This window comes from Neodiprion fabricii, chromosome 5, assembly GCF_021155785.1.
Source record: "Neodiprion fabricii isolate iyNeoFabr1 chromosome 5, iyNeoFabr1.1, whole genome shotgun sequence".
In the NCBI taxonomy this organism is placed as follows: Eukaryota; Metazoa; Arthropoda; class Insecta; order Hymenoptera; family Diprionidae; genus Neodiprion; species Neodiprion fabricii.
Window position 1 is genome coordinate 30642515 of NC_060243.1, and position 24187 is coordinate 30666701.

General features: G+C 45.7%; 1 protein-coding gene across 3 annotated transcripts; it reads left to right on the forward strand.

Annotated features, from left to right (window-relative positions):
• Positions 1–6976: 6976 nt before the first annotated feature.
• On the forward strand, positions 6977–23213 carry LOC124183041 (ecdysone receptor). Of its 3 annotated transcripts, none has more exons than XM_046571016.1 (5): positions 6977–7007; positions 19400–19773; positions 21089–21349; positions 21816–22191; positions 22321–23213. In XM_046571016.1, exons 1-5 carry the CDS (start codon positions 6992–6994, stop codon positions 22563–22565), a joined length of 1272 nt encoding a protein of 423 aa, XP_046426972.1. In that variant the 5' UTR covers positions 6977–6991; the 3' UTR covers positions 22566–23213. The 3 variants fall into 3 exon arrangements, with proteins under 3 accessions (XP_046426972.1, XP_046426971.1, XP_046426970.1); XM_046571015.1 differs by lacking the exon at positions 6977–7007 and adding an exon at positions 11591–12045 and having other exon boundaries at positions 19400–19767; XM_046571014.1 differs by lacking the exon at positions 6977–7007 and adding an exon at positions 11593–12045.
• Positions 23214–24187: the final 974 nt, after the last annotated feature.

A 24187-nucleotide genomic window follows, 5' to 3' on the forward strand; every position in this document is an offset into this window, starting at 1 on the left:
AGCGCCGCCGTCCCTTTTTGTACCTGGTTCAGGCCGATTTCGGTGTCGTCGGTACCGTCCGGGTCTATTGAACTTATTCAAAGGAATATAACGCAAGTAATATACAGAACAGGTACCTCCATCGCTTATCATTATCGACATACAATGGCGCCTCGCGGTGCGTACGCAGTTTCGATATTCGATCAAAGCACCGCAGTTAATCAGGAAACGAAATCGTGATCGTCGCTCTTCCGGCTTCAGCTTCGACGAGGAATATACCCGGTCGGTAGTTATACTCCTATAACGTGAACGGCGTGACAAGCAGCAATAGAGAGATATATACATACATATATATATATATATATATATATATATATCGAATACAGGGTATATTTCTGTTGAATTGAACAATTATTCTGGATGTAAAAACTGACTTGGCATCGAATCGCGACAGTATACGTTGACGAATATTTGACCGAATTTCAATTGCGAAACGGTTTTTGTTGCGGTGGTGAGAAATTGCGGTGTATTGCGTACTGCTGCAGGGTGACGGTGACAAAAGAACGGTCGCAGCTCGTATTCAATCGATGGTTGCCCAATTTCCAATGAAACCAAATACGATGGTGTCGTAATTGCCGTGGTTCGTATCGTCATTACATTCTACGGCAATAGCATTAGTTACATACGTACCCATTGAAATACACTTGTGAAAAATTTCTTAAGTAGTTTAAAAACTTTTTACCTCCGTAAGATAGTATATCTTTTGTATGTTTTCCGTAACTAATCGTCTGGCTTAAGGCACATTATGGTTACCTTCGAACATGGTTCATTTCTTCTGCCTTGCCATGGTTGCCAACGATAACCTGCAAAGCGTGAAAACCCTGTACCAACCCAGGTGTAAATATCCGGTGGATTATAGACGAGTGCCTATGCGAAAGAAAGAGGGAGAGAGACTCGTCGTCGTATTTTTCACAGTTCCTTTTTTAACGTCAAATGAAATCGAATGTCCGCGCACGCATGCCTTACAACACAAGTTCGATAAGCCGTCCCAGTCTGTTTGTTTTGTAGCTGATTGGTGCCAGTGCAGGCGGTCGGTTGGTAGTTTTTGGTTTGCTAAACATTCTGCAGAAGTCGTAATTCTCATCGTGTCGGTGACGGCCGCATGCGGGCGCCCAGCGTTACGGCTTCAATACACCATGCAGCACCCGCCTACAACCAACCGTGTCGTAAATATTCACAAAACAATCTACTCGCGGTTATCTATGCAAATGGCGAACACCCGTATGTAACTACATACCACAACTACGGGCAGTGACGCCTCTGCTTCCCGGCCTCACCGACATAGGATCGTGGTGCAAAAGGGCACAGGCCAAGGAACGAACACCTTCAACCATCGAACGAGCGGTTTATTTTATTTTTTTGTTAATACTGCGGAGGGAATGGCTGGCTTCGAGTGGTGAAAGACGGTTGTTTAGATCAGCGGTACCTACCTGCACTCCATCCATCCTGCAAACCTCAAAGTGGATTGGACTAGATGCACGTACTGAGTGCCTGGTAGAAATGGTTTTACACACGGCCAGACTAGAGCGTCTCATGGGATCAGAATTAAAGAGCGAAGGGTACGTCTGAGCCTGACCACTGCAATTTCTACCTTCCACGCTGTACAATGTACCTTTATGCTCGAGGAGGGGATGAGAGATTGTATCCCTGCAGGACGCTGATCTACGTAGGATAATGGTATGAACCTGCTATTATCTAAACCAGTAGATCTAAACCAGTTCATCAACTGCACTGCACCGAGAGTAACGTATAGCTCTAAAAAATGCTCGCTCGGTTGGCTGAGCAGCGGTTGATAGGCTTCACGTCAGAGGTTGCGCATTCACGTTATACCCACCTATATAAAATGTACAACCTACATTCGTTCGTTCGACCGCGATTGTGGGAACCGCAGATCCGCGATCGATGCGCCTATATGTGATATCGTAAGGTCATATGGTCCCACCGCGCGCGGCAATCGGTCCTCCTGGTTTCCCTTAGCACGCACCAGCATGCACCTCAAACTTGAGGAACGAGGGTCCACGTTTACACCGTGAACAACGTTAAGGCGGAGGGTGCGACACGTCGTTCTCTAATCACGTTGGCGTAGGTCGGCATATGCAGCTATCTCTTTCCCATTCAGTCAATCACTCAGTCAGTCAGTCAGTCAGTCAGTCAGTCGCTTCGTTGGACGCAGTTATATCTATTATCTGAATGGCGCATCCGCTTGCTGCCGGAGTCTCTGACGCGTGAACCAGATCGTGTCCAATTTCAATCGCGATCATGATGTTATGTACCCATCACTCTGTATCGACCGTCAGATCGTGCTGTTGCTTACTTTGAGCCAACCCCAAAGAATCCTACGTGGTGGTGGATAATTAAAATGCGATCTGTGCGTGCAACTTCGTTGAGGTTGGAAGTAAGGTGAACGCCGATCGATACGCCTCCTCGTAGTCGTTATCTGCACCGCTGTCAGGTAACTTGCCAAACGTCTTCGACTCCGTACCTACCTTTCTATCTCCAATCGAGTCATATCTGGACTAGGAAAAATAGTATGGCGTATAAGGGAAAGAGGATAATATCAGAAAATGTAAACGGAAAACATTCCTACGTTCCAATCTGTTTGAGAGTTGTTGTCCTATAACCTATTTTAATTCGAACGTACATAAGTCTCTTTAACTGGCAATTAGACTGCACTCGCTACGTTTTCTCGAGATAAGTGATCGTTTTCTAGATCACGTGACAACTAATAAATGGAATGGTCAGATTACGGAATGTCTGTTGTTTTTGTTTTCTACTCGATGCAGCCGTGATCCTGAAGACTGCCGCCACCGCGTTGCCACCTGTGAGTGAACGTAAAGACTCCGGTTAATGTCTGGTTTAGCGAACAGGTGGCGCCACCGATCACGGTGCGGTATGTCTTCACGCCCGCGTGACTTATGCCTGAGAGCTCCACGAACGTAACGACAACAACACGGAGCTGAGAGGCACCGACCGGTTTCTGGTTGTGCTAAGATAAGACGACATTGGCTCGTCGTGGAGGGATCGGAGAACGACCGGCAGGAGTTGTGCGGTTGATACACAGTCCGCGTATGTCTGCGTCATCCGCGTTCCATCGTGTAGCGCGTTGTAAAGAGGCTGAGAATTTATGTGTCACTAGTAGCCGTTCACAACACCATGACTCCAGGATAATAATTGGTTGATGAGTGCATCAAGCTTTGTCTAGGTTTTAATTGAAAAAATTGTCATTGCAGTTTGAAGTCGTCGTACTGATGTTAGGTATCTTTCATCTATCCATCACATACCTACGAGAAACTCAAACACTGAATCGATACGTCCATTAACCTAATTTTTCGATGAAATACCGTCTCGGTATAACAACGTCCGATGTTTCGTTAAAGGCCAAGACGTTACGCAATGGAACTCGTTCAAAACGGCCGCTTGGATCAGGCGTAAAAATTACTCGGGAACGAACGAACGAGTTTCGCAACTATACTGACTTGAGCTTGTTTTATTCTTGGTTGACGATATCGAATGACTAGACAGGTATAGAAAGGGAGTGAAATATGTGAAAAGGAATGAAAACAGGGGAACAAGAGCCGGTTTTGTTTCTCGAAAAAGTTATAAGAACCGAGAGAAAGACAAAGATGATTGTAATTTGATAAGCGCGAGGTAGCCTGAAGACTAGCTCGAGAGCGATGGAAGCCTGTTTTAAAAACTCGTTGGTTCGGTAACCGCGTAACGGTGCTTCGTAGAGCACGTGGCTAGTCCAAGTCAAATTCATTATTCCTCTACGGTAGTTTTAGGCGGGAGAAAGCTGATATATATGTATACTTATACTCTTCTTAGGAGCAGAGCGTCGGGTGGTAATACAATTCACGGAAATGGTTTGCCAGCAGCGTAAAGGTGCCTAAGCCTTATCCAGGCATCTGGGCCACCGTCGTAATTCAGTATTCACATACCTACTCATATACGACTCTCGACGCATTCATTGTGAAATCGCAGAAATACCTCTTAGTATATAATTGCTTTCGTCGTACAATGTTTTTTACGTCTACGTACTAGGCATCGTACTATAATGCGTAAGCGGCCTTCTTATTCACCGCATCTGAGACACATCCAAGCGACAAGTCTTTGACTGTTCTACAAGATACTCAGGGTCGATTGGACCTCGGGTATAACAAATCGACTTCGTACTCTAATCGTACGTGTAATTGCGAAAGACTGCGCGTGAATCTTTACCATCAACTGGAAATTAAACATTTGGAAGATCCTGACGAGAGCAGCCATAGTAAAAAAAAAAAAACAAGAATTACTTCACCCACCACGGTGAACAAGCTACTCTTGCCAAGCAGCGAAATGTGTTTGAAATTTTAAATTGTACCTACTTCGAGAGAAAAGATACCCAACAGACAAGGAGCGTAGGTAACGCTTGACTAACCTGACGGCAAAACCTCACAGTAGTCGGTATTAGCTCATTGCGAGAATCAAGCAACCGGCGGTGTTGCGATGGAAAAAAGTCGATCGAGCCACTGTAATAGCGATGCGAGAAAGTTTCAAACTCGTCGTCGTCGTTGTCGGTACACTCTCGCTTGTCGTTGTCACTCGCCCTATGAATATTCTGCCTAATAAGGTCACGAGCCGTGGCCAGGTTCGGTGTCGCTCGGCTGTCCTCGGTGTCGTTCGTGCATGTTTCTTGCGGCGTGAACGCAGCCCTGGTCACCATTCGCTCTCTAGTGCCGTCAGTCGCCGTGATCGAGGAGCAAACGCGCAGCGCGCGCAGTCCATGGAATGCCTAGAAGTCCGCGCTAGAACCCGTGTGGGAAAGTGAGCGAACGGCAGGTTGGCCTCGAACTCAGACCTCAACCTTCTCTTCCCTTCCCTTTCCTTCCCGTCCCAATACCCGTATCCCTTCTTCCCGACTCGCAGGCGGTGCTGCGCTGCTGGTGCTTGCTATATGCGACCGCATCGCCGGGACTAGGACAGGTTTGTACTTACCTCCATGTGGACTTCGTCCCAGGCTACCAGGAGCTCCTTAGATGAGGATATAGCGCAAACCAGTTAGACGAGGCTGCCTCTGTTTTCCCCGCTCACAACCTCCTGGATTCTTGCTCTATCGGACTGACAATGGTGATGAAAATGAGACTGTCGCAAACCGCATTTTTATCATCACCTCCGCGTTACGTAAATTACTGGGCGATAGTAATTTATCACCTACCGCGACGGCTCTAGACTTGGTACTCAGCTGTTACGAGAAAATGCATTACAGTCGATGTCGCTCAACAGGGAACGATACGTTCCTTCCGACGATGTATATCCCTTAGGGAAATTCAAGAAACCCATCAAAATATTGCCGCGGTATCATACACTTCACTGATCCGAATATACTCACGATGATATCACGGGTGAAACTTTTTGAAGGATGTTTCGCGTGATCTTTCTGTCATCCATAAAATTAAAAAAGATAATCTTTAGTACATCGTACAAAATGTTGTGTATTCGGTGTTCTCTTCAGCAAATACTACTCTCAATGCGTCAGTGCCAGAAGAGGGCAAGGCACAGTGAGAATACATTTGGAGATCATGGTTTAAAAGTTCGGAGTAGTAATTATGGATAAATATGAGGCAAATACGAGGTCGATCATTGCTGACAGAGTAAAAAGAGCATTGCAATCGGCGCCATTGTAGCTAATACTAACCCTCGCTAAGGCGTTTCAGTTGCTAATAGTAAGAGTGGCTAGCACGGCACAAATTGCGCAACGTTTTTCAGTGTGGCCGAACGGAAACTTGGCGTACTGTCCTAACCGCCGAATGACCCAAATGAGTCAAATTTTGCTGACGCGATAATGCATGTTATTATACCGTGTGAGTTTTTTAAATGGTGAATACTTTTTTTCTCGCAGTATGATGACATTATACAACTCATGCGGAACATTAATAATTATTTTCATCTTGGGTCAATGGCGATAATTCTCACGATCGGCTGATCGACCTTGACTATAGACAATCTGCTTGCTCTTTCATCTTTCCCACGAACCGCTCTCTGCAGCTCCTGTACCGTGTATAAAGTTAGTTCAGACAATGTATCCATCGCTGGCTGCTCATTCCGTCATTATGCAAGCCTCCTCTGTCTGCTTCGCTCTTATATCACGGTCGTGAAGTGCAGAAATAAGCTCTCCACCCGACTCGTCGACAGGGCCGATCAATTTCAGTGGTTTGGGTGCAGGTGGTTGCCACGTCGATATCCAGCCGCCGTTGACCTAGTTTACCTCGGTCTCCCGGGAGGCAGACAGAGAAATAGGAACAGAGAGAGCGATGGAGAGCTGGAACATAACAGAGTACCGTATTTATTCGTCGTGGTGTATAAGTGTATTGAACAAATATGTAAACACCAAACAAGCAGCATATGTACCAATCTATATCCGCCTTGCGGAACACATTTTTCACCAGGCCAACACCGGAAAGGAGGGTATTCCATTTTAGAACGAAGCTTGCAAGATCACGAAATACTGAAAGTTCTGCAGATTTCTTGGTATGAATTATTCCTCATCGCCGAGAGATCGGTGAACAAGTTGTATGGAGCAATAATGAGAAACGGGGAAACCTTAGGGATGCGGAATAATGGTTCAGGCGTAGAGATCTATTGTACTCATGGACCATCGTTACAGCATCAGGGTATCAGCTGCCAAGGAAGGAGCTCCTGGGCACAATAGCCGGATGACGTACACGTACAGAGCCTGACCTGGTTTGAACTTCTCCGTGACCCCGGTGACCTCTTTTAACTGGCGCGTGTCCCTGACCCAGCGCGATCAACCGTTGCGCAGGTCAGCACCGCCCGGCTCCCTCTTCTCGGGTCTTCCTCCTCCGACCCCAGACGACCTGGCCGCTCCAAGGCATGAGCCGCACAAGTTACCGATGAGCCCCGAGAGAGTGTGTGGGGAAAAAAAAAGCAGGAAGAAGGAAGAAGAAGAAAAAACATGGAAAGGGACGGAGGTGTGTATTTAGGTCCGTTGAAAGAAGAATTTCGAGCTACTTGATATTCAGGTCGCCCCCTACTTCCGCTTCGTTTCCAGCTAACCCGGGGGGCACGGGGAGAAAGGAAATAAATGGTTCAAGGTTTTCGACGGGAAACTGTCGTCACCCTGAACATGCAGCAGATGCAGAGAACTCGTAACCATATTTTTGATCTTTGGTGTTATTCAGGCTTGGAAGTGAGAGGAAGCGAATGAATTTTAAGAAGTGGGTATAAGGACTGGTCGGTAGATCGTGAGCTACTATTTCGGAGACTTACGAGTGCCGCCAAGGATTGGAGGGTGCTTTTCCCCCTACTTCGTTAGCTCCGACATCTGGAAGTGGAATCTTTTTGCCAATTTAGGTCGCGCAACCTGTTTATCCGCCTGGGTTTCTGAGAAAATTGCACTTAAAGATCGGGGCACAAGAAACAGCTGTCGGAATTTTTATAATTACGGTTCGAGCCGCTGTCGCGAAACCCGGATCTATCAAATTTCTCACCGCTTTAAAGAAGCGGCGAATATCTTGGCTCCGCCTTTCGAAAGTTCTTTCACGCCGATGCCGCGCGCATGGTTAATAAACTTTCTTTCGCGTGTAGTGCCAAAAGCAAACGTTTGAAAATTTACCTACCGTTCGAAATCTACTGCACCCTTCATGTATGCTTTGGAGCTTAGACAGTTAATAATGACCCCGTGAGTTCACAGTCGCTGAATATTAACTTAACCGCTTTTCATTACGTCGGATTCGAAGCGAACCACCACCAACCCCTGGAGGAGTGGGGAACCTCAAATTCCAAGAAATTCCAAGAGATCCTGTAAAGGGTCGGGTTTGTCTTTGTGGTCTAGAGCTTTCGGGGACCTCTGAAGGCTCTGACCATTATACCTTACCGTTTCATTCGCACAGGTATGTTTCTACTTACGGCAAGAAAGCGGGCGCAGTGCGTAAACTGCGGGTTGCGGTGACGCGGGGATTTCGCGAATACTTTACGACCTGATTCTACTTATTCAGTCAGACTTACGACTGTGGGCCTAGCTTTCATCATCATACGAATCCTGCTGGCCCTAGTCACAGGATGTTTCACGCACTTTTTCCTTCTCCGATTCCACGTGGCGTCGGCTGGATCCATCCGACGTTTGCTTGCCGCGAGAAACCCTCGATTTTATACCTGACTCTCCCCCTCGGGATACTTCCTCAACACATTCTGTCGAGAACTGGTAGGTAGAAAGGCAGGTAGGTAGGTATGTATGTATGTATGTATGTATGTATGTATGTATGTATGTATGTATGTATATATGTATGTATGTATGTATGTATGTATGTACGGGTATCCTGGAATTCTTGGGAAGATTAGGTTACCGCTGGCTCGTTGTCGATCGTAACTTGTCCCTGTTGTGATCGCGTGCCTTGCTGTGCCGAGTTGACCTGCATCGGGGGCACGAGAATTCCATTTCTGCGTAGGAATGGTATAATAACATTTTACGCTTTCAGTTGAGCCGCCCGGTTATGGGAGTTTCCATCGGTGACCTTTCTCACCCAGCTGAGCTCTTTCGCTATGCAGGTCAAGACCCAAAGCCGTTGCTCGGGGGTTCGTAGCACGCAACAGCAAGCGAACGGAAATCAACCCCTCAAAGGAATTTCGACACAGGCGTCCAGCTGATTGGCAGGAGACGTTGAATATATGATGCGAGTTGAATGGAGGCGTAATTTAACCAGAAAAGTATTGTGCCCTCTGCGCACGGACCTTGGCATTGGAATTGACAGGTTCATCTGGATATACATACGGTGCCGGTCTGCACCTGAGGTGTTAACAATGTGGGAATTACAACTTCTATTAATGCGTAGTCCGCGGTTGTCGATTGTTCATATTCACAGTGATTGCGATTTAATCACAGACCATTGTCATGGTAATGCGTAGTACTCGATGGCGTTTTCCACGTTGGTAGTACGATATCAGAGCGCCCCCAACCACGGCGGTTTTGCATATTCTTTATTAAGAGAATGGCGCAGATGTATACGACGCCGGAATCATGGCGAACAAATTATACGCGAATCATGAACCCTGAGTCCCCTCATTATCCCGTAATAGAGAATATAGGATAGAGGGGAGCTGGGAAAGACCGTCTCGGTATTGAGCACAGCTTGGGCCTTGGTGCGTGTGGCAAAAGCCTCGCTGTGTTCACTGGAGCCTCACGAGGCCCCGTAATCCCAGTAATCCTCATTTCCGGTCCGCTTCAGGAATGGATGACTCGGCCTGCGCCTTTTTGAGATCGTAGACTCGCGTTAGGCCCCTCCGGAGGCATGTGTTGAGGAAACAGCAGCAGTTCTTCTGACTTTCGTCACACTCTTGAACACGTGGTTATTAAATTCACCAATGCCTACTTCGGTATACGGTGATGGGCCCAGGCAGCCTCCACTCTTCTACACACGACCATTCAATTCACGCGATTCTTAAAAAAAAAAAAAATAACAGTCATTTCCTGCGAGCGTCTCCGGCTTCCATGACTTTTCTCAGCCGTGGTAATTGGCTCGGGAAATACTCGAGCGTGGTGAGAAGCCGCTCACCCGCTCCTAGGTCACCTGGTCGAGGGAACTGCCGAGAAATGTTGTATTGAAGGTTCTTAATGGTCGGATGAAAGATGCTGGTGCTCAACTCGCAGGATCACTATTCGCATCAATAGAAATGGAATGTGTACTATGTCAGGACGAGTAGTGCCATTTTCAATTTCGCTGTTACATCATTCTGGGCCACGACTGTGACGCGCATTGCACATAAAACCAAACTACTTTAACCAAACTTTTTCATACTATTTCAGTATAAAAAACAGTCTCGACAGTGTGCAATAAAAATATTCAAAATAGTCTAATAAAGTAATTGACTAATTGTAAGATCAGCCGAAGAAAAAACTCGAAAGTTCGCGTACGTGTTTGCGAATAACTAGCGAGTACTCGTATTTTATTAATTCGTCCAAATTCTATGTGGCACAAATAACGTTGAATGTCCTTAAGTTGTGCGAAGAAAAAAGTCAACTGCCTGACCGTGGTAGGTATTAGTTCTATCGTGGTGTAATAGATGGCGGTAAAAGTACCTCACAGCAGTTGTAGAGAAAGTGTTTGAGACAAATGAAACCTACAAACCTTTTCAATTATTCATTAGAGACCACAAGGACCTTTTTCACACAGACATGATGCTTAACGGTATATTTGTGCTACGAACCGCACACTGGTTATAACTTTGATGTTGAAGGGTGGTAGTTCAGGAGAGAATGCAAGTACTATGATCATCGTCCCTTGAAGGTGTAGCAAAAAAAAATTCTTGAAATGAATAAGGGGTCACATTGAGTGACACAACCGGTAGCAGTGCTACACTTGCATTCGGTGACTCCGTGAAACTTACACACGATGTGCCCAGGGCGGTGGAATGATGTAATGACAAGAATGCGCGTGACCTTGAGACGGCTTTTTAAACCGTACAGAGAGAGAAATAGGGAGAGCAAAATCCGGACTGGGGTCAGACACCTGCCGACTGTCCTCCTCGGGTTCAAGCTGGGTTGTCAGGTGCTTCCGTACCTGTACATTGTCCGGAGGAAAGCAGCAGTGGCCGGATGGCAATTCGGTACCTGCGGTTATCGGGTTCGTGTGTGTCCCACCTAAGCCACACCAACGACTCCTAGGACGCCCGCGTCGTCGTGTGCGGACTAATTCGCTTGGCCCCGTTTCGGGTGCCGACGGCCATGACCCGGCGGGGTGTAACAGGTGGGTGACGTCACGACCGCGAGGGCGCTTCCCCCACCGCTCCCCTCTGACCTGCATCCTCGTCAGGCGCACCGGCGCACCCATTCAGCGGTACTGGCCTTCTTCTCTCCCGGGGTAGACGGATTCCCGGGTTAGATCCTTCCGCAGTAGGTCGCCGAGGACCTCACGGAGCGGCACGACTGGCGTACGATTTCGAGTCTGACGTGTTCCTAACGCGACGGGGGAAAGTGTACGTCGGGACTTTGGGTCGTCGAAGGTTGAGGAGAGGACATCGGGACGACGAGGACCAAGAGTGTAAGGAAGAAGAACCATCCGGTATCCATAAACTGGGGTGCGCGCGCCCGCAGTGAAAGTATCGCCGTTGGTGCCGGGAGGCTGCTGGTGGTTCTCGCGTTCCTCGCCGGGTCCTCGTGCCGACCGACCGACCGACCAACCGACCGACCGTCGCGCGGACCTTCAGTCAATGACAGGCAGCCGGCGTGCTGGTGTCGTGCACCGAGCGCTCGCTCCAGCTACATCAGTTTCGAGACCGGTCGCACCTGAGGATCTTTAACTTCGAGTACTAGTATCACCTTCCCGGTAATCATGCGTAACTATACTGTAGAAGATAAAGAAGCGAGTTGACTTCCGATGTGTTCCTCGGGATCGAAAACTGGTCTTGTTCACTTCACCAGAATTCACGGAGTACAGTGTGTAGTAAGTGGTTCAGCGTGCTTCGGTGTTTGTGCAGTTTCTCCTTGTTATTGTGCTCACTGTGGTGGTAGTGGCGGTAGTTAGTGGTGCCTGGGGAGGAGGAGGAGGAGGAGGAGGAAAAGGAGAAGGATCAGTTTTGGAATTTCGAACACTAGACGAGCCCGGGAACACATGCTGGTCACTTGGCCCTCCGGAGGGTCGAGTCCGGAGCTCGTCGCCAAGGATTCCACCCTCGGTGAACCGAACTCTGATCCCGCGGCCCATAAGGTCGAGGAAATCGCCGAGATGCTGGCCGTCCCCCGCGTCCCTGTTGCCGGGGTGAAAAGGCGGTGGGGCGGTGGTGGGTTTCAGGAGTCAAGCCCCGAAGTGTCCAGCAGTGGCGTTCTTTCTCCGCCTCCTAATTTTCACCCTGCGGCTCCAGAGTGCGCCGTAAACGCCGAGGACCTACAACTCTGGGACTTGGATATGCAGCAGCGTGGCTCTTCGCTGCATCATTCGCGTCGCAACGTCATGGCGGAAACGACCCTGTTGAGTACCCAGGACCCCATATTTTCCTGCGATCCCGTCATCGAAGGTATAACGCGAGTTACCGGCATCCACAGTCGCGATGCGCGTTCGTTTCACAGTTCACATAACTATACGAATGTCGTAGATTCCAATTGTCATCGGCCGTCTCGTTTTCTTTCCTCTGTTCCGTACAATCGACCTTATACTCGAAACGATCGGAAACATTTTTGGTAACTGGGACCGCGACTCGGTGGTGATTCGCTGGCTCCTACCACAGTCTGTGCTGCCGTAATTCTTGGAACGTGATAAAAAGTAGGTTACGCTATTGCGCAAAACAGTCGTAACGCCTTCGGTCGGTCGGCGAAGTTTCGCGCGTCACGGACGATCGAGTTGTTCGACGATTTACTGATCCGTGTATCACTGTTGCAGTGGTTTTCGGATTCGCTCTGACCTTTATATTCTCATTCCGTGTATATTTGTTTCTTTCTCGACAATCATACTTCGTCGACTTATCAATGACGAAGCGTGGTACATCATCCTTTACTCACGAACCCTCGGTGATCAGGATTACACGATGATCATCGTCAAGTACACGACAACAATAAACGAAACCGCCGCGCTCTTGTCGTCGTCAGTTCACTTTTTACCATGTCCGAGTGTCACGTTTTAGTCAACGTTCGCCATTAATTTCACGGATTTTGCCGACGGTGGCGGATGCCATTGTCTTCGATGTATAGTACACCAAGCTTCTAGTACAGATACAGAACGTCCGGGAAACGGTGCTCGTAATATTAGCATATTTTTTAACTCGACACTGTACACACTATTAGCACTATCCTCGTAAAAGCATCAATATAACAGCGAATCTCAAGACAGCGCGGTTTTTTTTTTCTTTTTTTTTTCTCTCGTGGTCTACCCAAAGCATATTGATACGCTTCATAAGTGACAGTATAACGAATGAATAATGGAGTTACGCACGAATGGGAGCTCTCTTGTATCGATGAGTCGCGTGTGTCGATCCTCTAGAAAGTTTCAAAATTCATTTATCGCAGACTCAGAGCCGAACCGTGTTACTCGAAGCTCCCTCACCTTCTTCTTGCCTTCAAAGTACCGTTGCACCACGGTGAGCCGTTCAACTAAATGGCTGAAAAGGGTCATGCACGTGCGCCAGCTTGTGTTTCTCATGCGCGGTTCGTCATTCCAGTTCCTTGTAATACCCTTCCTGAGCCAATGTCGCAATTGCGCAATCGACGTAGGCAAATAATTACCGACACTTCATACCGTGCGTACCCACATGGAGATTTTCTCACGTATCGATCGATCGATCGAACTCGGTGGTCTCGTTTTCCCCCACCTCGTAAACCTTGTAAATAAGCACAATAAACCTTGTGAATAATAGTTACAATCAGATCAGCGAAACAACCCGAAACACGCGAACGACTTTGCACCGCCCTCTGGGAACCTAGATTAAATACTGATCTCGAATCGCCGAGATTCTGCGCAACGCGTTTTATACGTGTTTAATCTCGTTCGCGTGTGTAGTCAGCGCATCGGTTAGGTCAGTAGGTCACTCTTGCTGGCGGGCTTGTGCGACGTTTAAGACGAGAGAGGGTATGACGAACTGGCGACGAATGGTATCTGTTTCGTGATAATTTGGCATCAATTGAAACTGGACTAGATATACTCGTATCGCGTGGCGTACGAAAGATGAGGGTACGGTCATCTCGCAATCGCTGTTACTTTATACCTCTTCCGTTTCCAATTTGACTTGTATTATTTGTCCAAACATTTTGCGACACTCTAAAAGTTCGACCCAATTTAGAACGTACACCGAACGTATACAAGGCGGTACACGCCAGCTAAGGAAATGGCCCCGAGGAGGTAAGGATCGTGTCCCGGTTTTAACTGAAAGTCAGTCTCACACGCGCAACTGCCGTTGATAAACAATTTTGTGATAACTCGGTAAGGTTGTCAGTCGGCTACACGTATCCGTTCGTTGTATTGTAACAACTTGTGCGTGTGCGTTCGAGGTGGCAATAACGAAACCGCAGCAATTTCCGTGCCGTTTCTCTGTTGAGAACTTCATCGGCTTTCCATAAACGACACATTGTGGCCATGACCCAAAGAGACTACGAGCTGCGACGTCGTCGCTCGTTAATTCACACGGTCTGTGACGTCGAAAAGTTTAGAAATGCTGAGGAAACCACGTCGAGTTTGTCGCGAACGGTGTGTTTACGTTGCAAGATTTCCTACGGGCACCTTTTAGTGGAGAGAACTAGGCTGCTTCGATTGCTTGTTGGCAATCCGCGTTGTTACTTTTTGCGGATGGCTGACGGTGCAGCTGGCTACGGGTGACCGGCGGAACGAGATGCAAGGCTAATAACCTCTCGCGAGGCTGTCTGTTTATCCTTGAACTCGGTGAAGAAACAGAGCGTTCCTCCGCCACTGCCGCTTTTGCCTCTTTCTTGGAGAGGTGTGTAGGTGTGCAGGCAGAACCGCGAACCGAGGAGAAAGGACGCGCTCTGCTCTTTTCTGCAAGCCGGAGGAACCGAGTTCTTCATTCGCGATGGATGCCGTGGAGCTGCAGCAATCTACGTTGATCGAAGAATGGAGGCTAAGTTTACTCCCAGGAGGATACGGACGATACGAGATCGAGAGAGAGAGAGGAAGAAGCGGAGGTGGAGGTGGAGGTGGAGGCGAGAGGAGAGCCGAGAATCGCGCTGACAAGGCCAGGGCTGGCGAGTGGTGGAGAACCGACGGTGGAGGGACAAATTGTCTTGCGCAACTTGGAAGAACAACAACGACAACGACGACTGGTTGGACGTTACGCTAGCTGCCTCGGTTGTAAACACACCGAAGCGTCTCGAGACAAGTCGGTGCTGCTTTATATAGTTGTTGCGCTTCGGAAGTTTGCCTGTCAGGTTTAGACAATTACAAGTATAATATTATGCCCTATCTTGTCGTCGTCGTCATCGGGTTCGTCACGCTGTCGAACAAAATGGCGACGGATGGAGAACCGTTCCTCGTTTCAGGATATCTACATTATACTCCCGAGATTAAAATCATCTTCGATCGATTACACCGAATTGCACAATCATCCGTAACACGTACAGTGCAGAGAAACCAACTAGTTACGGCGTTAGCGAAGGTGGTAGTATTGATATAACGATGACACTTGCGTAATGACTCATGGACGATGATCTGTACCCGGATAACGCAGCTTTGCATTTCTGTTGCGCAAACTTGTGCTGTTACGATGCAACGCGAGGACCGCAATTTTCCTTATATACGTTGGCACTACGCTATATCAACTATAATGCGATGCGTGCGTGCATGCGTGCGTGACTGCAGGTTGTGAGGGCAAGTCCGAGATTTGTGTTGGTGACTCCGACGCGCATACCATAAGACTCGCGTGCTCGCTTCATCCAACGTCGGAATCTCCTGCTCTGCAAACAAACCGCTTTACGAGGAGGAAGTCGGACCATTGCATTTCTGCGTTATACCACGGCGTGCATTCCGAACCTTGATTCTTTTCATCTAATGGGCTACGTGTTAATATACGGGTATAAATCTCCGGAGCGATAATCAGTCCGTAAACGTGGTTAGAAACCACGAAATTTCCCGAGTTGACCGCAACGAATTCTCGCTCCACTGTCTTTTTCGTAAATCGGGACTTGCGCGCTTACAGTGGTATTGAGTGTATATATATTTGTACGTATCTAGTAAAATTGACTATCTAGTTTGAGGAAACAATCGGTAAATTAAAATTGCAACTGTCACTTCCGGTGCTGAATTAACTAATACGACGATTTGATCCGGATGTTATAATTTTTGCGGAGTTTCGGTGACGACGTTGATTCAAAGTCAAATAGCATGTGGACATAAATCATAAGATTCTCAGCTAAAAGCGTGTCACCTGATCTAAGTATATAACTTTCCCGAAGATCTGTATACGACCTGAGATGAGATGAATATACGGATCTAGTCGTATGTGAATATATGTATGCAGGGTTACCTACACGGGTATATATTTGTACAGCAGCTTCTTCTGCACGTTGACTTTCTAAAAGAGAAACATACTTTTCATCCGAGGTCGCATTGCATGGGCTATAAGACTGATTAAACTCTGTACAGCAGTTCGATACCGCAGTCCTTTCATTAAACTCCGGTCCTTTATCCATCTATCTATCTATCTCTCTCTTTCTCTAAATTCTACAACTATGCATACTGACTAAACCGCGACGATGTATTCTTGATTGTACATGTGTATTATCGCATTGAATACATAGCTGCAGACTGACTAGTCGGCTCTGTATAGAATAAACATTAGGAGAGTATAATAGCGATGATCAAAATGTCAAGTAAAATTAGAAACGATTACATCATTTGCAAACACACTGCGCGAGTGCTGGGTTTTCAAAATCTTAATACGAGCTGTGCCCAGAATCGGGTTGTCTTTCGATCAGGAATGATCAGACTGAAGTCTACCGTTGATGTAATGATGCATCTTGGGAAACAGTTGCTACTTTGTAACATTATGATTACTTGTAATTTCGTAAACCGTTAATACAGCGTTGACAAACTGAGATTTTGTAAATTCAGCTTTTTCAGGTGTTCTAAAGGCACAAACATTAACGTTGCTAACTTCAGCCTAGTGAAAGAAGGACAGCGACGCAAAACAAGATCAAGATGGCCGACCGATAGAGCGGGATTGCAAAATGGGTCTAGCTGCTGCTGCTGCTGTTGTTGCTCCGATGCTATAATAACACTCGTTGGTTCCTTCGAGGATATAGCGTGCAGAAGTACTCTGCTCAGTGCTCACCGCGAACCCGATCGCCGTTCCGTTCGCTTCTCGAGCTTGTTGCTCGGCTGTTCGCTCGCCGATCGCCGACGCCGCTCGTTCCCCTGCTACTGTTAATGGCGATCCCCATCTGCGGAGAGTCGAAGGCTGCTCTGGCTCGCCTGCCATTCGTCCCGGGTGGTTAGGCTAGGTTGCGCAAGTAAGAAAGATGGAGGTGGGTACCAGAGTCAAGGCCGCTCAGTGCTCCGCAACGCGCTGCTAACCAGCACGGAAACCTGCGGGGCGAAACTCGGCAGTGATCCTGTTCTCCTCGCAATCGCGATATAGGTGTAGAGGTATAACTCTGCAGATATAAGTACAGTCTCGTGGATGGCCTTCGATTGAGGCACGTAATTCCATTGTACACCTGGTCCATGTTCGACTCTGGAATCTCCGATGTCTTATTTTATCAAATCAAAATACCCGGCCTCGATCACATCCGTCCGAAATGTTCACGCAGTGAGCGATGCTCGCTCGGTCCGTCCGATCAACCTTGGAAGAAGATTCAAGTTGATCAAAATGTCACGGGGATCAGTCTCCCCAAAGCGCATCGAGAGCCTTCGCGTATATAATATATTTGGGCACTTAATGGCAAACAGTCGTCTGCAACGATCCCTCGACGATTAAGAAATCCTCTCAACCGAGCGAGTTTTGACTCAATGTCACAGACGCCGATTACCTGTCAGAAGCAGCTGTTTGTGACTGACGCATGATGTATAGATTTTACAAAAGCATGTACGGCGGTGGATTTTAAACCAAATTTATGAACGCCGCACAACACCTCGCTCTCGATGATTCACTTGCTCGTTCTCTTTAATGCACGGTGCCGCATAAATATGAAATCCATCCTCGGGTCACCAAGAACTTATCCTACAGGCCGTAGGTACCCGTAAATCGCTTGAGTTTTGCATATTTACATGACCAATGGGACTCTTCGGTGAAACGGTATTGAGCATCTATCATCCGCGTTAACCTGCAGGACTACCGACTAACAATAATAACAATATCGTCCGAGGTTCTCATTTCTGATACTAGGAAGGTGACCGAAATGATAACATGAAAAATCTGGAAATTTTCACACGGAGATCTGTCCCGGCATTCAAATATATCACAGTTCAAAGAATCCCGTACCGCAAAGAATGTTGTTGTTGTTGTTGTTGTTTGAAAACCATTGAAAAATGACGGACTTTTGGAAAACCCAAATATATCCGTGATCGTTCTGAACTGAACAGTCGCCGATTGAGCACCTCCGTGACTTCGAGGAAGAAACGAATCCTCACTGATCACAAGTGCCGTTAGCCAAAGATTGCAACACGACGTTAATCACGAATACAGAGTCGAAAGGATGAAACGGTGTGTAAGATGAAGAAAGTATACCTACTACCTGATGGTGAAAGTAACGCGGTTTACGAAGCAGGAGACACGGACGCACGATGGGTCTGACGAACCGATTTGGTTTACCGTATAAGAGTACTCGTACCTGTATATCTTTGTTATAAATATGCGCATTGATATCGCAATTTCGACCAACAGTACCGTCGTTTGTTCGTTATCGCAATTCCAGAAGGTTTCACGCACATCCACCGGCCATAGTAATTGCTCTGGGTCTAGTTCTAGGCCGTACGTACGTACGTAGAGTACGTGGCGGAACGTTCTCGTGTATCTATTATTCTCTTATCGCATGTAACTAACTAACTCATCGGGTGGAACGTGTGGATGTCACGGTTGGTGAAAGTATCTACATGTAAGTTTATTACTATGTATGCGTATTGCCCCGTGAACAGGAACTCGTACACACTCCAGCATAGCGCAACCATATTATACCGGCACAGCGCCTCTCAACCATTTCGTATAACCCGTGAACGATCAAAGCCTCAACTTTGTCTTACGGTGCAAAACTGTACCAACATCGCGTCGTAGAGGCGCTAGGCGGCAGGTTTATTGTCCACAAGTGGGACACTCGTGTAAATAATATTTATGGTGAAACTTTTACATGATCTGCGATTCGTTGCAACCGTAGGTATCACATCTTACAAGCGTTACAGGTTCTCCTTTAACATTTGGTACGGTGGTGACCTTTTTAAACTCCGACGATCGATGAAGATGAAATTTTCATAGCCGCGCTGTGTTACCACGATATTAATTCGGGTCACGGTGACTGTTATAAACGACCCAACGAAGGTGTTACACTTGATCAAGTAATTAGCGATTCTCCTGCAACATCCAAGACTAACGGGTGTCGAAATTGCATCACATTTACTTGGATTCATTACGCAACTGTCGAGTCCAAGCTGCCGAGCATTAAGTATAATAGTAGTCAATTAATTCGGTTAACTGTTCCTTCGTCTTAATGGACTGATGGAATCGATTATCGTTGTATTCGAATCTCGTTGCAACATTTTACTATACCGGTATCATAACTCGAGCTGCTACAGATATAGGACATTGGTGAAATGAATTAGGAAACTCGTGAATGAAGCTTATAATTGAAGCCTTCGTCGCAATCATCGCACTTTCGGTGCATTCGGAACTCGACGACCGATCGTTACTGACGTTTGTTTTTCTCTCTTCTCTGTTTCAGGAAGGGACGATTTATCACCACCAAGTTCTTTGAACGGGTACAGCGCGGACAGCTGTGACGCTAAAAAGAAAAAGGGACCGACGCCGCGGCAGCAAGAAGAATTGTGCCTGGTTTGTGGGGACCGAGCCTCGGGTTACCACTATAACGCCCTCACGTGCGAGGGTTGCAAGGGTTTCTTCAGGCGAAGTATAACGAAGAACGCTGTCTATCAGTGCAAGTATGGAAATAACTGCGAGATTGATATGTACATGCGTAGAAAGTGTCAGGAGTGCAGGCTGAAGAAGTGTCTTACCGTTGGAATGCGGCCCGAATGCGTCGTACCCGAGTATCAATGCGCGGTCAAGCGCAAGGAGAAGAAGGCCCAGAAGGTAGGGGTAAGGAAACATCGATATACATTACATATCTATTACATACATATATGTATACAGGGTGACCCTTAGGCTGACAGTCTCTTCATCTTTAGGTATTATTCGTGACCTTGTCGTATTTTAGTCAGAAAAAATTTTTCGTTGGTTGAAGGTCATTTTACATCAGTTTGATTTTGTTTACAAAATATTTAAATTCAACGTTCACTTCATTCCATCATGCCGTTTAAACAACATCAAAGCGGAAAAGGTTGTTACGTATTCCCTGAATATGATCGGCAGGGCCCGATCGAAACCTTGAATTTAAATATTTTGTAAATAAAATCAAACTCATGTAAAATGACCTTCAACTGACGAAAAATTTTTTCCTACTAGTGTCTTCATCGTGAAAATCTGCGGGTGTGAAACGTTTGTCACTTCTGACAGAAAAGGACCTTGCAGAATCCCTATGGGTATTGGTTCCCGATCGAATTGGCTGGATTTTCAGTATGTTATGGTATATATCCTCCCGATGAAAAGTTCTCATGGATACAAGACCGAAAAATCAGTAGTTTCCGAAATACAGGCTTAGGAAGAAGGTTATCAAAGTTTTTTGATATCCATGGATTTTGCAATTTTCGTGAATTGCAAAGCTTATTAAAGCCCAGAGACTTGGCACACACGTGAAAAATAGGACAATTCGATTATTGCAAGAACCGGAGGGTCTCGTTCTTCATGCGAAATCTGATGTTGCACCTCTTTCCAGTAAACTAGCGAGTTCATGAATGGAAACAATGCATCGATGGTCTCGATCACAGCTTCCTGCCCATCTTTGAGAATCAACCGTGCAGCTTTTTGAGTGATTTGTTTGATTTAAGCTCCCTTGAAGCTTTATTATTCATGAATATCTCGACACCTTTCTTCCGATGCCCGTATCTCGGAAAATATTGATTTTTCGGACTCGTGTCCATGAGAAGTTTTCGGATCGGGAGGATGTGTACTACGACATACTGAAAATCCATGCAATTCGATCGGGAGCCAATTTACGTAATGATTCTGCGGGATCCTTTGTCGTTTGAAACTGGTCAATTCGGTCATAAATAACGATCTGCAAGCCCTATTTTTGTTCTGTTCCGAGTGATCGGAACTACAAATTTTCTGCGAGAAATGAAAAATGTTTCAGTCGCACATTTTCACGAAACATACATTGGCAGTCCATGGGGCGATAGTCTTGGGTCACCCTGTTGTACACGTGTACCCAAATCATTTTCGTCCGATATATTTCACGCCATTTATTGTGAAGTAAGTCTCACGATTTGCGTCGCCACGACGCTGTACGAAACAGGAAAAGGACAAACCAAACAGTACAACGATGAACGGATCGCCCGGAAGCCTCAGCGGCATGGGCGCCGATCAGATGGGGGTCAAGCTCGAACCGGCAGAGACCGAAAACCTTCCGATGCTCGGGAGCAGCAGCAGTTCGAATGTCCATTCCCACAACGGGATAAAACCCGTCAGTCCGGAGCAGGAGGAACTTATCCACAGGCTCGTTTACTTTCAGAACGAGTACGAACAACCTAACAAAGAGGATGTCATACGAATCACGGTAAGCGGAAGAATCTTGATATAACAATTAAAGAAGAAGATTGATCATCACCGTATCCGATTTTACATATCAGGAGAGAGAGAGAGAGAGAGAGAGAGAGAGAGAGAGAGAGAGAGAGAGAGAGAGAGAGAGAGAGAGAGAGAGAGAGAGAGAGAGAGAGAGTGAGATTTCTGATCTTGCGCCTATGCTCGAATCCGCTCGACTAACATCTTCATGGAAAACAATATTTTCCTTGATATTGCGAACCTAAAATTGTACGTTATTTTAAGCTGCTACATTTTTTTACCAGAAGAATAAGTTTTTCTTTTTGTTAAACATGTGGTAAATATATTTTCGTATTCAAAAATATATACCCGAAAAAATGACCTGTACGCGCATTGTAAATACGTATTGCAAAAAGAAACCGGGTAACGTTGCTATATTGATGTAAGCAATTTTTCTTATCCTTTTACTTTTCCAATTTCAGAACGAACCCAATGAAGGAGAAGACCAGAGTGACACGAGGTTCAGGCATATCACCGAGATAACGATATTGACGGTGCAGCTGATTGTCGAGTTTGCGAAAAGGTTACCCGGGTTTGACAAACTATTACGCGAGGATCAAATAGCCCTCCTCAAGGCCTGCTCAAGCGAAGTTATGATGCTGAGGATGGCGAGGAGCTACGACGCTGTGTCTGACAGTATCGTATTCGCGAATAACCAACCCTACGGCAAAGACAGCTATAGCCTCGCCGGAATGGGCGAAACAGTTGACGATCTCCTAAGATTTTGCCGGCAGATGTTCGCGATGAAGGTCGACAACGCCGAGTACGCCTTGCTTACGGCCATCGTAATTTTTGCCGGTAGGTGGTGGTCCCCCCCCCCCCCCTTCCCCTTAAAAAGGTTACTTGTTGAATTTTTGTCGAAATTTATTCATGAAATCGTTATTATACATTTTAATATCGTTGCTGCTCTTTTTCTTACTACAACAGAAAGGCCATCTTTGGTCGAAGGATGGAAGGTGGAGAAAATACAGGAGATCTACCTCGAGGCGTTGAAGGCCTATGTTGACAATCGGCGGAGGCCAAAGTCGGGGATGATATTTGCTAAGCTCCTATCCGTTCTCACGGAACTGCGAACGCTTGGTAACCAGAACAGCGAGTTGTGCACAAGCCTGAAATTGAAAAACAAGAAGCTGCCTCCCTTTCTTACCGAGATCTGGGACGTGATACCTTAGTTTGTTTTGTGGTTTTTTTTTTTTTTTTTTCATCCGATTTTTAGTGTCTTTCTTTTTAAATTTTTATTTGTCTTCTCAATATTAGCCGTCACGTTGGCTACTACTGTATGCGTCCCACGGCGCCGTGACTTTTATAATAGTGCACCGCTATTGGGAACGAATAATAAATACGAAGGTCACGTTTTTTGAAATTGTCATATTACGCTGTAATATGTAACTACTTTTGCGGAAATTTTTTCTTTTTTTTTTTTCTCTTTTCCTAAAAAAAGGGTTCGTTTATTCGTACATGTATGCAATCTAGCGAAATGTGGTGTGATGATGATCACTTTTTTATTTTTATTTATTTTTATTTTTTTCAAATTGCATTCCTTCACTACCGCCGTGTATAGGTTGATACCGCGACGAGAGAAAATTTTCGTTCCCAATGCCGCTGTCTCTGAGTGCCGTTGTTTCGTGGAATTAATTCGCATACCTGATACCTGCAAACAATAATAATTTTGGAGGACTATGATTTGAAAAAAATCAACTTCTACGAGAAACCGAGTGTATTTTAGTGCAATTCGGCGATAAAGGAAGCGAGAACGGTTTGGAAAGGAGACGAGACAGTGGCGAGGCACGCAGGCTGTGATACGTAGAGACAGTACCGAGACTCTAAGGAGCTACGTAGAGTTATATATATATATATGTATATATGTATATTATATACAGTTATATATATATATATATATATATGTATATACCTATATAATATCATATACGCGACACGAGATACACATACACATGTATACATATATTATTACGTACATATATATATATATATACGTATATATATATTTAATATCCCCCGACTACTCTCGATAATAATATGTAAATGGTTATAACATGTGGAAAAAAAAAAACTGTATAATGCGTTTAGGATAGAAACAAAACGGTATGAGACTATAGAGGATAGGGAATTTTGTGAGGTTGCACTGTAGAGCAGTGCGCCGATACCAAAAACTGCAAAGCGTGAATATGATATACATAATAATTACGATAGAGTCTATATCACACACATAGCATAATAATATATTGCTAGTATGTATGTTTTGTTTTATTATATATAAAAAAAAGAGAGAAAAAGGCAAAAACAAATGGACAAGATATGGGTGACGAAAGAGGGTGAGAGAAAAAAAGAAGAGGAGAGAAGTATATGTAGAAATCTAGTAAGTAAACCAGTGTATACATAATATGTATATACGGTTATATATATATATATGTGTGTGTATATATATATATATATATATATATATATATATAAAGATGTGTGTGTGTGTGTATATAAGTAAATATAAAGAGTTAACTGAATAATTAATTAATTAATTGATTAAGTGAGTAGGCATAAGTAAGTGATTAAGTAATTAAGGCAAGGCTAAGAAGTAGTGAGTTTTAGTCAGTCAGCTAGGCTAGGTGACCCGAGTCAAGTGCAAAGCCCGTGCCTTCAGCAGCGGACATCGGCTCACCGACAAACGAAAAACATGAAATTTAACCGTCCGTTTTAATTTTTTAATAAAATCAACAAAATCTTAAAATAATAAATCCGAAAAAATTCATAAGATAATGTTATTATTAGTGAAAGAGAG